Source organism: Schistocerca nitens, chromosome 1 (assembly GCF_023898315.1).
Source record: "Schistocerca nitens isolate TAMUIC-IGC-003100 chromosome 1, iqSchNite1.1, whole genome shotgun sequence".
Classification (NCBI taxonomy): domain Eukaryota; kingdom Metazoa; phylum Arthropoda; class Insecta; order Orthoptera; family Acrididae; genus Schistocerca; species Schistocerca nitens.
Window position 1 is genome coordinate 928,357,527 of NC_064614.1, and position 14,194 is coordinate 928,371,720.

Here is a 14,194-nt window from a genome sequence, read left to right on the forward strand (position 1 = left end):
TACTGTTATATTCCATCTTGGATTTTCCATTGTTTGATTTTTTAAATTGTATGTCCGCAGTTTTTACCAATTGAGCATCCATTTAAATCCAACTCGTAGGGTACCTGTGCAACAGTTAAACCTGACATGAACAGTCTGAAAGACTTTTGTGCCAGATTGTAGTGCTATGGTGTAAAGAACATAGGAGATCTCTCCTAAAAATTATGTCTTTGCTGTATATATTTCTTGGATTTCCTGGAATTTTGCAGCTCCTAATTTAATATACAATATGGCTACAGCATTTTACAAGATTCCCTTGAATAATCTCATTTTTTCAACAATTTGGTACTCCATATTTTCTTATTTCAATTGTATGGTGATGTACAAGTATCATATTTCACCTGATAAGTAACAAATACCTTCACTGAGTAGTAATTATCTTTGTATAAGGAAAAAAATTGACCATGCAGCTACATGACTTCCTTTGTGTGTGTGTGTGTGTGTGTGTGTGTGTGTGCACTTCTACATTAAGTTGATTATCTATTATACTGCCTGATTAAGTCACCTTTGTACTTGTTTGTAACATCATGTTTTAGACGGTACCCTCATTTTTAGCATTACACTTCATTTGTATATGTAAGTATAGTTTTTTTTACACTAGAACGTAGTACATAAAGTACGGTCAGTAAGTCAACAACACAACTTCATATACACATAAGGAAATACACTTACACATCCACCACTAGGGTCCAGTCTTTTTTCTGCACCGTATTATCCCCAATAAAATTAAAAGCAATCTTTGACCAAGGAATTTAGGTGGTGGTCCCTGCTTGTAATTGATGATGATTGCCCCATGGGACATTGCCCTGATGTGGTGTATGTTCTCCACTTTTCCCAAATGAACTGTGTAACTTGTGTAAATAGATATTAACCTCTGTCACTTTTATATCTTTTAACTTTCTCACATCTGAATGCAATAACTGACACCTTTCTTTTGCCTCATTGAAAACAGCTAAAATGCCCCAAAATTGGATGCCAAATAAACACATTCAGTAGCTACCCAGTGGTTATTTTTCCCTTAAGCACTGAAGGTAACTTCTGTGAGCCCTGTCGATTACAAAAGATGTAGAACAACACAAATAGCCATTTACATTTCTAAAAATATCTCTCAGGTTCCTGTAGTTATTTTAGTTAACCTTCAAGCGGGTGTGCCATTTTTTATAACATGATCAGGCATCCGGCATGCTTTGTACACATGTCAAGAGTACCGTCTTTATATTACCAAGGTAAACATGTATGAGCAATACCACAGTTTCAACTTATTATGATTCAACAATGATAAAATATACTTACATTATATGAGCCAGATTACTGTTTAGTTTAACAATAATAAACAAAAGTTTCATTTTATCATTTTGTTGCCACATACAAGTGTTTCCCCACAGTAATGACCCAATCAAAACATTAAACAATGCAGTTGCTTCAGATTCAAGTCAGCTGTTTATTCAGTTGCTAATTATCTTGCAGACAACTGCCTAATCTTGAGATTGTGCTGCAAGCTCAGAATCTGGGTTGTTTTCTTGCATTGATCGTAAATTTTTTCTTACCTAACTCACTGTTTATTTTATATTATTGCTGCTCTCTTGGACGTGTGACTATACAAATTATCACAGTGTTAGCTCAAGCAATAATGAAGGAATAGATACAGGCTCACAACTGTAAAACAACAATGGAATGGTACAGGTCAAGGTTATTTGTTGGGTGGCACTCTTTAAATAAAGGCACGCCCACTTGAGGGCTGTGCCTCTCTTTGCCTGTTTATGTGCAACTTTTTCCCCTGTCCTATAATGATCATTCCCAATTCTCCAATTCTCATGTCTGTTACTTTCTAACCCTCTGTGAAAGGGATCTTTAATTCAAGTTTTGTTTTTACATCTTCATGGGTCACTGATTAAGTGCTGTTCGTGAGTACAACTGTGTGTTTTGAGATTTGGAACACTTTTTTACTATCTTGTTGAAGCTATGTTTTTCTCCTTATTTAGAGAAAATATTTGCTGATTCCGTCCCAACATGTGAAGATTGTAACGGCATTGTCAAACCAGATATAGTCTTTTTTGGAGAAAATTTGCCGACAAGATTTTTTACTTTGATGCAGAAAGATTTTCCAAAATGTGACCTTCTCATCATAATGGGATCATCCCTTGCTGTACAGCCGTTTGCTTCTCTTATTGATAGGTAAGTGACTTGACTAAATAGTGTTTTTATTTAACAAAAATCATATACCGTAACTTGTTGATCCCTAACAAAATTATTTGAGTATGCAGCTCTGAATGAAAGGCTTTAATGAAACCAAATTTTATTGACTGAGACAATCTAAATGTTGTGGCTTTGTGTTTGCCTGCATGTGACAGGTACTAAATAGAAGGGAAGATTAAAGGAATTGGAAAAGTTTATCCATAAAAGCTCTGTATGCTACCCAAGTCCAAGGAGAAATTCTTTGCAGCCTTTTTGAATCAACATTGGCAGATTCACTGAGGAGGAAATTATACCTATGCAGCAAAGAGTTTTTTTGACTGAGATTACCAAATTTAATGTGAGTAACTGTGCTAGCACTTGTCTTATAAAAGCCGAATTATGTTCACATTTATCCTCTTAAAGTGTTATTCCTCCCTTTATTATGAAAAGGATAGATTGCAAATCACCATACAGCGGAGATGTTGAGTCACAGATTGGTACAACAGAAAGACTTAACAAGTAAACTTTTAGCCAAAAGGCCTTTTTCTGAATTAGACAAAACACACACACACACACACACACACACACACACACACACACACAAAACTACTTGGTCTGGCTGCCGAGGCCAGCCAGAGACAGTAGTCGTGTGTGTGTGTGTGTGTGTGTGTGTGTGTGTGTGTGTGTGTGTGTGTGTGTGTTTGGTGCTCAGGTGCAGGTGAGTTTGGCATGATGGTCTGTGAGAGTGGCTTCTCAGATCACCCGATTTAACACTAATGACATTTTTTTGTTTGTTTGAGATTTTATGAAGGATAGCTCTTACCAGGCACTTGTCAACATCCATGAAGAGTTGGTCACAAAAATTTTAGAGGCCATGACTGTAATTTTTAGCATGCCAGGAATTTTCAAGAAAGGGTACCAATTATTTTTTCAAAGTTGTAGGCAGGCATTTGAAGCACTTCCTACAAAATATGTGACTTAAGGGAAAAATAATATTTAAAATTTGATTCCACCATTGTCTTAGTTCACACTGACTGATGTACTGTGCATGTTAGAGAAAAAAAATTCATTCATGCTGCCTATACATTAGCAAAAATTAAAACACATGGCCCTTAGAGTTCATTATAAACAATGTTACACCTTAAAGTACCAGATGTGGACCATCTTACAGCAATGAAGCTCATTAATTTAATAAATTAATGGTCTTATAGTACTTTAAGCATTGTTGATTTGATAGTTAAGTTTCAGAAAATTTTCATCTAACATAACCAGCAACAGATAGGAATTTTTAAGTTTGCCTTGCTTTGAATGTTCAGCTGTAACTTCAGGTAATTAAATTAATAACTCCACTCTTCTAGGGTACCAGGTATTAACGGGGGGGGGGGGGGGATGTTTGTGTAAATGCACATGGTTCTGCATGCACATTGCCAGTTGGCTGTTGTTTAATGGCTGTAGCTCCTCAACAGTGCATTTTCAACCTGTTGCAGGATTGTACTTCATCCGCCCTGCTCTGACCTTATCAGATTTTTTCCCACTCTGTATACATAAAACCAAGGGAACAAGATGTACACGCAAACCAGGGTTGCCCCAAGCTCTGGAAATCAGAGAATATCAGGGAATTTCAAACGTATCTGAAATTTGAAAAAAACACTGGAAAAATCTCGTTTTTGTCTCAGTAGCATGAAATTGTTCATTTATTGAGATGTTATGCTTTGTCGCTGGCTGGGCGCAGCTGAATACATGTGCTGCTTCCCTACTTTGTCGTTCGTACTGCTTCTCCCCTTCCCACTCCTCCTCTCAGCTTGCAGTCAGTGCTGCCACCACTACTTGCTAGCCTTGCAGTTTGTATGCTATGTACTAATGTATTTCTTGAAGGAAAAATCACACAATACCTGTAGAATAATAGACCTAACACATTGGGTAATAACTGACAATAACGAACATAGTAGAAGCAACATTTTATTGGCGGTCACCTATAGTGTTGGTTTGCACAACTCTTCCCCGTCTTATACGTTTCTTTAAAGAGGCTCACTTTTTTCTGTTATTTCTGAAAGCAGTGAAGATATTTTAAACCTGTTTTGCGACTCCAACAAATCTCATTTTTTGTCATCAAATGTGGTTCGCTTTATTGAAATAAAATAACATCCGTGGTCTTAATGAAACATAAATACCAGTCGGCTTGCTTTCTCCTTCCAAAAACAGTTCATTACAGAAGATTTTACTGTTAAGTATTAACATTTTTGCTCAGACGTTTAGAAATACGTAAGTCCTTACATTTTTTTGTCAACTTATGTCTTTACTTGCCCGCGAGATCTCAAAATTTGTCAGGGAAAAATGCTAAAACTTGTCTGGAAATCATGGAAATATCAGGGCATTACACTTGGGGAAACTTGTGACAACCCTGAGAACAATACGGATGGTACGTATAAATAAGTGTGCTGAATACTGGTCAGTGATTGAATATAGATAGGTTTATTTATTTAATCATATGGTGATTTTATACAATATACAGTTGATATAAGGAAAATGATTTTATACAATATACATATGACATAAGACAAGATTAAACCTTAAAGTCGGTGTTTTTCAACCAGTTAATTAAGCTGGGTGTGAGAGTGAACAAGTCATTGGGAATTCCAGGGTATGAATGAAGTGGACAGCGTTGGACTAAATATTCAGTTGTCTGCTCTTCTTGATTACATTCACACATTGGTGAACTGATCCAGCCCCATTTGTACCTGAAGTAGCTACAACAACCATGTCCAGTCCTTAACCTGTCGAGGCGGCACCAAAGTTTCCTCGGTAGGTCAAAACCTTTTGGCTTCTTTGTGGGATCAAGGTGATGGGCTCTTGTTCCCAATATTTTGTTGACCATTCATGCTTCCAGCTTTCATTTAGATCAAAACCATTCGCGATGAGTTGCCTGCAGTAACACTTGCTGGTCTTCTTGATCGCAATTGTTGCTGTGGCGGATGACAGAATTCCTGGTGCAGTGGTAGAGAAGGTGATGCTGAGAGTTTCTTAGCCTCCCTCAGTAGAGCTTGTTTCCACCTTAAGTGAGGTGGAGGGATGTGACTCAGTACAGGTAACCAGTGGCATGGGGTTGATTTGATGGAGCCAATAATGCAGCGCATTGTGTCGTTAAGTTTTGTGTCTACTTTCTTCACGTGTACACTTTCTGACCAGACAGGGGCACAGTACTTGGCAGCAGAGTACACAAAACTGATGCCAGTTAAATGCAGACAGTCAGCAGAGGTTCCCCAGATGGTACCACTGAGCTTATGTAGTATGATGTTCCTTGCAGCAACTTTATGAGAGAAGTTGGTGATGTGCTCTTTGTAGCTCAGGGTTCTGTCTAGAGTGATTCTGAGATATTTTGGCAAAGGATTGTACCTCAACGTTTGTCCATTGAGCAGAACTCTTGGTTTGTAGATCGTAGCATGATTCGCTAGATGGAAACAAGAGACTTCAGTTTTTGATGTGGTTGGGATCTATCTCCAGCTCTTAAAGAAAGTTGACATCATCAAATCCTTCGTAAGAATTCATTCACCATCTTCGAAATTACTGCTCTGTACTACCAGTGCGATGTCATCAGCATAGATGAATTTAGTTGATATTGTGGTTGGTAAATCATTAATGTATAAATTGAATAGTGATGGGGCTAAAACAGATCCCTGTGGTAGGGCATTATTTAGTTTCCGTTTGTGGCTTTTAGGGCTGCCTAGAAACACTTCTAAATTGCCTTTCACTAAGCATGCTGGATATTAGATCCACAATTTCTCGACTTGATACAACTTGCAGTAGCTTGTAGCTCAGTCCCTGTCACTGTCAGGTCGATGAAGACAGCTGTTGATTTCAGATGGCGTTGAAAACCTGCTTCAGTATGGGTAGTTAGTGCAAGATCTTGGTAGGGAGGCAGGAAGCAGAAATCATGTCAGAAAAGTTGTTTTGTAGTTGTTAGGTAAGAAGCTGTATAGTGATCATTATAATCACATGAATAATTATTACAGTAACTTTTGGTTAGCCAAAGTTGTTTCAAATCTGAAAGCATATCACACGAGAATGTCTAAGTAAGTTACATTCAAAAACTGAGAAAAGTAAATACTATTGCTCAAAATTCGCAAGATGTGTTGCTTGGAAAATAGAAGATTTAATGAGATGTTTCTTAAATTTCCCTGTAATATTTTAAATACAATTGTAGAGGTACCAGCTGCACACCAGCAGATAATCTCAAAACGATTGCCAGTTGTAAAATATAATCTGTCTGTGTAGGGCTGTGAGTCATAGGCAGGACCAGATGTTATCATTTTATTTGTTTAAATGGGTGACCATCTGCTGGGGAAAAAAAAAAAACTATTCTTCTATGTTACTGATATGGCACTTCTTAGTTTGCATCACTTATATAACTAATAATTGGAGCAAAATGGGACTAGGATACAGAAAAGAATGATACGAGACTAATTCTGCCATGGAGCATCCAAGAGGCACATGAAGGAGACCTCATAAAAAAATAAAAAAAGTCTTTTTGTACAAAAGTGGGAAGCAACTGATGGAAGAAAAAACTAGTCATGAGGAAGAACAGATTTTCAAAGTGTGAAGGACAGGGCAACATCCTGACACAACATGTGAATGCAGAAATTATCAAAACATTGCTTGATTCTGTTTCAGCTACTGTTCAACTACCAGTACACATGATCAGCAAACGGTTTTTACTGTAATGGAAACTCTTAATATTTGTGAAGAGTAGTCAATGCTTTTGTTGGATTTTTTCTGTCATATTTAATAAATGTTTCCTGAGTGTAGTGTTAATTCCTTGGTAAAGTTGCAGATTTGTTTCTTTTTTGAATTGGATTTTCTTTACTGTGGCTATAAAGGCAGTGAATAAAGAGGTGGTGTTGAAATTGTGTGAAATACTGCATTTAAAGCTTGCCTCACATAGTAAGTAGGCTTCATCACACAATCTGAGTGTGGCTGATGCTTACCCATATTTTTGTTGCACCCGTTCTTGTGGAGAAATTGATTATCTGCCAATATGCAGAACATTTTGTCTGAGAATGCCTTTGCCCCCCCCCCCCCCCCCCCCACACACACACACAAGGATGCTGTCATCTGCAGATCCTAAGGCATGACTGTGGTGAGCAATGATCTCAGCTGGGATGAATAGTAAAGGCACAGTAATTATGTGGTGGTTGGAAGTATGAAGATGGCAAAGGCTGTGAAGCAGTCACTGAAGTCAAGTATACTATACCACATGGCACACTTGTGCAATTCGATGGTCTAGCTGCCGCATGACCTAAGTTTGGCAGTGACCGTTCATGTGGACAACAGATTGTTAATTGTCTTGCCCACATACAATACCAAATAGTGGTTGCAGCTAAGTTGGTATGACATAGGGCTGCTTTTGCACATGCCCCTGCCTTTGTTGTGGCGGGAGATGCCTGTGACAGGATTGGAGTAGGTGGTAGTTGGAAGATTATGGGACAGTTTTTTACATCTTGTTCTGTTGAAGAGATATGAGGCAAGAGGTTGCGAGCAGGCATGGATTATGCATGGACAAGAATAGGTTGGATGAGTGACAGAGTATGACCGTGGGAGAGGTGGTGAAAATATTTTTCATTTCAGTGCAAGATGAGAGGTAGTCAAAACCCTGTGTGAATGAGATTCAGTTTCTCCAGTCCTGGAGCTTACTGAGTCACGAGAGGAGTTCTCCTTTGTGACTGAGCAGTGGTTATGTGGGGAATGGTAAATGACTGGGAAGACGAGGTATAGGACATCTGTTTCTGGACAAAGTGGAGAGGGTAATTTTGGTCTGTGAGGCTCTCAGCAAGATCCCCAACATATCCACTATGTGATCAAAAGTATCGGACACCCCCAAAAACATACATTTTTCATATTAGGTGCGTTGTGCTGCCACCTACTGCCAGGTACTCCACATCAGTAACCTCAATAATTATTAGACATCATGCAAGAGCAGAATGGGGCGCTCCGCGGAACTCATGGACTTCGAACGTGGTCCGGTGCTTGGGTGTCACTTGTGTCAGACATCTGTACACAAGATTTTCACACTCCTAAACATCCCTAGGTCCACTGTTTCTGATGTGATAGTGAAGTGGAAACACGAAGGGAGACAAACAGCACAAAAGTGTACAGGCCGACCTCGTCTGTTGACTGACAGAGACCACCGACAGTTGAAGAGCGTCATAATGTGTAATAGGCAGACATCTATCCAGACCATCACACAGGAATTCCAAATTGCATCAGGATCCACAGCAAGTATTATGACAATTAGGCGGGAGGTGAGAAAACTTGGATTTCGTGGTTGAGTGGCTGCTCATAAGCCACACATCACACCAGTAAATGCCAAACGACGCCTCACTTGGTGTAAGGAGCGTAAACATTGTACTATTGAATAGTGAAAAAACGTTGTGTGAAATGACGAATCACGGTACACAATGTGGCAGTCCAGTAGCAGGGTGTGGGTATGGTGAATGCCCGGTGAACGTCATTTGCCAGCGTATGTAGTGCCAACAGTAAAATTCAGAGGCAGTGGTCTAATGGTGTGATCGTGTTTTTTATGGAGGTGGCTTGCATCCCTTGTTGTGTGTGGCACTATCACAGTGCAGGCCTGCATCGATGTTTTAAGCATGTTCTTGCTTCCCACTGTTGAAGAGCAATTCGGGGATGCCAATTGCATCTTTCAACACAATCGAGCACCCATTCATAATGCACAGCCTGTGGTGGACTGGTTACACGACAATAACATCCCTGTAATGGACTGGTCTGCACAGAGTCCTAACCTGAATCCTATAGAACACCTTTGGGATGTTTTGGAATGCAGACTTTGTGCCAGGCCTCACCGACTGACATCGATACCTCTCCTCAGTGCAGCACTCCGTGAAGAATGGGCTGCCATTCCTCAAGAAACCTTCCAGCACCTGATTGAACGTATGCCTGTGAGAGTGGAAGCTGTCATCAAGACTAAGGGTGGGCCAAAACCATACTGAATTCCAGCATTACCGATAGAGAGCATCCCGATCTTGTAAGTCATTTTCGGCCAAGTGTCCGGATACTTTTGATCACATAGTGTATGTAGAGATACTGCTCATCACTAAAGATGCAAGCAATGGCCACAGGTGGCTAGGCTGTATGAAAGGGATTTCTTGGTGTGGAACTAGTGGCTTCTGTCAAAATGGAAGTATTTTGTTGGTGTTTGCAAGGATTGATGTGGACGGAACTACTGACGGGGCCATCCATGAGGTGGAAGTAGACATTGAGGAAGTGGCTTGTTGGTCTCAGGATGACCAGGTGAAATGAATGAGGGAGAAGGTGTTGAGGCTCTGGAGGAATAGGGCTAGGGTGTTCTTGCCCTCAGTCCCTTGATCAAGATTTCATTAAAGAATCTGAACCCAGTGAGCGTTTAGGATTGTGGGTGACTAGATGGGCCCATGAATAGGTTGGCATGGGATGGTGACGTGGGTGCCCACAGCTGAACCACCAATTTGTTTATATGTGATGACATCAAAGATGAACTAATTGTGATTGAGGATATAGTTGGTCATGGTGGCCAGGATGGAGATTGTAGGTTTGGAGTCAGTTGTTGCGCTTAGGGAACAGTAGTGGCATTTCTTACCACATTAAAGGTTGGGCCACCAGTGGAAGCAACCCTGTGGTCTACCAACTTAGCTGCAAAAACTGTGTGGCATTCTGTGTGGGTGAGACCATAGCAAGCTGTCTGTACTGCGCACCCCAACCAAGATAGATGATCATCACAGTCAGGCCTGAAATTGATGAAATTATGTATTTAAATGATGTTTTCTGTTGCAGAGTTTCAAGCAATTGTCCTAGGTTACTTGTGAACAGAGAAAAGGCTGGTGAACGAAGTTCTCTCATGGTGATGATGGGACTTGGTGGTCTTGATTTCAAATCCGAGTATTCTCGTGATGTTGCTCTACTAGGTGACTGTGATTATGGATGTCAGTTGCTAGCAGACAAGCTTGGATGGGGTGTAAGTCCCACAGTATATTTTTGTCTGATTGTAGGAGGTCAGGTAACTTAAACTTGATATAACTAAAATGTAAATAAAGTAATTACCATTCATAATTTGACATTACCAAGAGCTGTAATTACTGCTTATTCTGCATGCAGTTTCTGGGTTGTCGAAATAATTTATCTTCCATTCTTTACCATCTTATATATGTGTATTGTATATATCAAATTCTTTCCTTAATATTTCAGGATGAATTGAGAGAATTAGTTGCCAAAGAACATAAAAGAATAGATGAGGAGAACAGCAAAAATGTCAGTACAGGAACAAATGAGCAAGAAAGAAAAGGTGCTCAGTCAGAGGGGAAACAAAAATCAGAAGTTAAAGAAGAAGCAAAGTAAGAATGAAAATTAATCTGTATGTTAACACTGTTGATCTCTGTACAAACTAAAATTTTTTATAATGTTTGTAAGTTTATAATGTATGAAGCAGTAATACATTCACCAGAATAGAAATTATGAAATGTGTCTGTGGTAACTACACTTGTTCTCACTAGCATATTCATATTATTCTTTTAAAGATGCATTTCTTTGGTCGTATCACTGGCATAGGTTTTTTGAACCACACTGCGAACAGCTCGATACAAATATAAAATTATGTATACAGAGGTAACACAATATAAATAGTTTGAAAAATTATTTTAAACGATATTACAATTTCCATGTAAGTTCAAACACTGATAACTAAGAGAGCTTGATGTATCAATTATGAACAAAATAGAATATAAGAAAGAGAACTCAGTAGAGTGTTTTTGCAATCAAAAATTTTACATACCTACATTGTAGTCTCATAGAAAACAAAAAAGGGGTGTGTATATTTGAAGAACTTCATGACATAATAAAACAGGAGCACTTTTGAAAGGGTCACTTTCAGTTTCACAAGATTTTGCAGTAAGCAGTTTTGCTGTGGCTTGAAGAAATTCTAGGAAAACAGCAAGTGATTTACATCATCACCTTTATTTTGGCAATTGCTGAATGCATTATCCTTGATACCTATGCAATATACATGGGAAAGTGTTAAGCAATCATTGGTAATGAACTCATATCAAGGTAGTTATTAGCTTCCTGCTCACCTGAAACTTTGGAAAGTGGGGGGTGCTTCTACTTACTGGTTGGATCAGAGCCTAGTTTTGACCTTTTTGGCTGACTGAAAGGTGTCAATCCTCAACCGGTTGCCACATCCATAACTTGAACTGAGAAGATGGTAGACTGATGTTCATTACAGTACCAGAAACAATGGCCTACTTCGCTAGCTGGTTGACCTTGTCACTGTAGACCAATCGTGCATGAGTTGGAACCCAAGGAAAATAGATTCTCATACCTCTTTATAAGATTTCCGATGTTTGAATATTAATTTTACAATTCCAATTCAGAATTTCAGTAGCTTGCAATACACTTTTTGAGTCTTGACATCATCAGCAGGTCGGGAGCCCCACATGATGACCAAATTTGAAAGCCTCTCAAATCAGTATTTCTTCTGCAGTGAAAATGGTACAGTATGGGGACAGATGAAATTACTTGGAATGTTTCAATTTGGGGACAAGAAAAGCACATCCTTCTGTTGAAGTCTCTTGATATCAAGATCCATCAATATAACATCAACAGAGTGCAGCCAATAAAGATTAACATAAGTTTGAATTAATTGTGGCAAAGTAATTTCTCATAAAATAGCAATAGTGAATGGCATTCCATGTATGTGATTATGTAACAATCTGAATCCAATGATACACACCATATCTAATGGTTCCTTATTTCTGATGTAGACCTTGTATGTGGAAGATCGTCTCTTTCTCTTAAGAGGGTGATTAATGGACTGTTAGGCTGCTGACTCGTGCAGCAAATAAATTTTCTCACCAGGTGCTGATGTTGCATGCACAGTGGATGTTCAAATGCGTGTGAATCCCTAAGGGACCAAACAGTGAATGTTCAGCACTTTCATTGGAGTTGATTGAATTGCTCCAAGTCAGTGGAACTAATGGGACTAATCAAACATTTTTAATCATAGAATTACTAAGAAACCTCACACATTCTTGAAGTGCGTACTGCAGTAAACTTTTGGGATCACATTTTTAGCCAGACTAAAACTAGAGACAGATATTTTTCTCTCGTAGAAGCTGCTGAAGTATGTCGGGAAACCGCATTGACAAACTAAAACCTTCATTCTGACAGTGCCTCAGTGATACTGTGAGTCCTAGTCCAGCACCAGTTCTAATTTGCTAGGAAGTATATATGCTGCTGAAAAGTGTGTGATTCTTCTTCGAATTCCTTGGCTAAAATGGAGATATTCTCCTCATTATCTTTATTATGAGATACCAATGAAGGCATGCAAGGGATTTCAGTGTAATCTGAAAAAAGTAAGGGGAATGTACTGGAAGATAAGCTTTGTATCTTACGGTGTATTTGTAGATACTTATTGACGAATACCAAAGAAATAGGATTGTTTACTAGTGTAGTACACTATTTTACTTTGTCATGAATGTTCAATCAGTAGTGTTTGTGCTACCAAATGTTAACATCATTTAAGTTGATGGAAACAAGTGTCTCGGTACTTTGTAACATACAGAGACAAAAGTTATGGGATACCTCCTAATATCATGTTGGACCTCCTTTTGTCCGGTGTAATGCAACAACTCAACATGGTATGGACTCAAAAAGTTGTTAGAATTCCCTGCAGAAATATTGAGCCAAGCTGTCCATAATTGTGAAAGTGTTGCTGGTGCAAGATTTTGTGCACGAACTGACCTCTCGATTATGTCCCATAAATGTTTGATGGGATTCATGTCGGATGATTTGGGTGACCAAATCATTCACTTGAATTGTCCAGAATGTTCTCCAAACCAATCACAAACAATTGTGGCATGTTGTCATTCATAAAAATTCCATAGTTGTTTGGCCTCAACATGGTATGGACTCAACAAGTTGTTAGAATTCCCTGCAGAAATATTGAGCCAAGCTGTCCATAATTGTGAAAGTGTTGCTGGTGCAAGATTTTGTGCATGAACTGACCTCTCGATTATGTCCCATAAATGTTTGATGGGATTCATGTCGGATGATTTGGGTGACCAAATCATTCACTTGAACTGTCCAGAATGTTCTCCAAACCAATCACAAACAATTGTGGCATGTTGTCATTCATAAAAATTCCATAGTTGTTTGGAGACATGAAGTCCATGAATGGTTGCAGGTGGTCTCCAACTAGCTGAACACAACAATTTTGTCAGTGATTGGTTCAGTTGGACCAAAGGATTCTGTCCACTCCCTGTAAACTCAGTCTCCACCATTATGGAGCAACCACCATCTTACACAGTGCCTTATTGACAACCTGGGTCCATGGCTTTGTGGGATCTGCATCACACTCGAATCCTACCACCAGCTCTTACCAACTGAAATCAGGACTCATCTGACAAGACCACAATTTCCCAGTTGCGTAGTGTCCAACGGATATGGTCAGAAACCCAGAAGAGGCACTGCAGGCAATGTTGTGCTATTAGCTAAGGTACTTGCATTGGTAGTCTGCTGTCATATCCCATTAACACAAAATTTTGCTGGACTGTCCCAACAAGTATGTTCATAAAGTGTCCCACACTGATTTCATGCAGTGTTGCTTGTCTGCTAGCACTAACAACTATGCAAATGCCACTGGCCTCTTGTCATCAAGTGAATGCATTCAGTCACTGTGTTGTCCATGGTGAGAGGTAATACCTGAAATTTGGTTTTCTCAACACCCTCTTGACACTGTGGATAGTGGAACATTGAATCCCTAATGATTTCTGAAATGGAATGTCCCATGTGTCTAGTCCAAGCCTTTTCACACAAATCACCTGAGCACAGATGGCAGCTTTGCCAGTGCACTGCCTTTTTATACATTCTGTACACAATACTAGCACTATCTGTATCTGTGCATATCACTATCTCATGACTTTTGTCACCTCATTGT

The 14,194-nt window shown here is 39.2% G+C and overlaps 1 protein-coding gene across 1 annotated transcript in view; it reads left to right on the top strand.

Annotated features, from left to right (window-relative positions):
* Positions 1 to 10,735, top strand: part of LOC126193177 (NAD-dependent protein deacetylase sirtuin-2-like) — a 35,837-nt gene extending 25,102 nt beyond the window's left edge. Inside the window, exons 6-8 of the mRNA XM_049932665.1 lie at positions 2,022 to 2,214; positions 10,039 to 10,219; positions 10,450 to 10,735. Of these exons, the coding sequence (XP_049788622.1) occupies positions 2,022 to 2,214; positions 10,039 to 10,219; positions 10,450 to 10,599 (524 nt within the window). The 3' untranslated portion in view covers positions 10,600 to 10,735. The remainder of the gene's footprint in view (positions 1 to 2,021; positions 2,215 to 10,038; positions 10,220 to 10,449) is intronic.
* Positions 10,736 to 14,194: the final 3,459 nt, after the last annotated feature.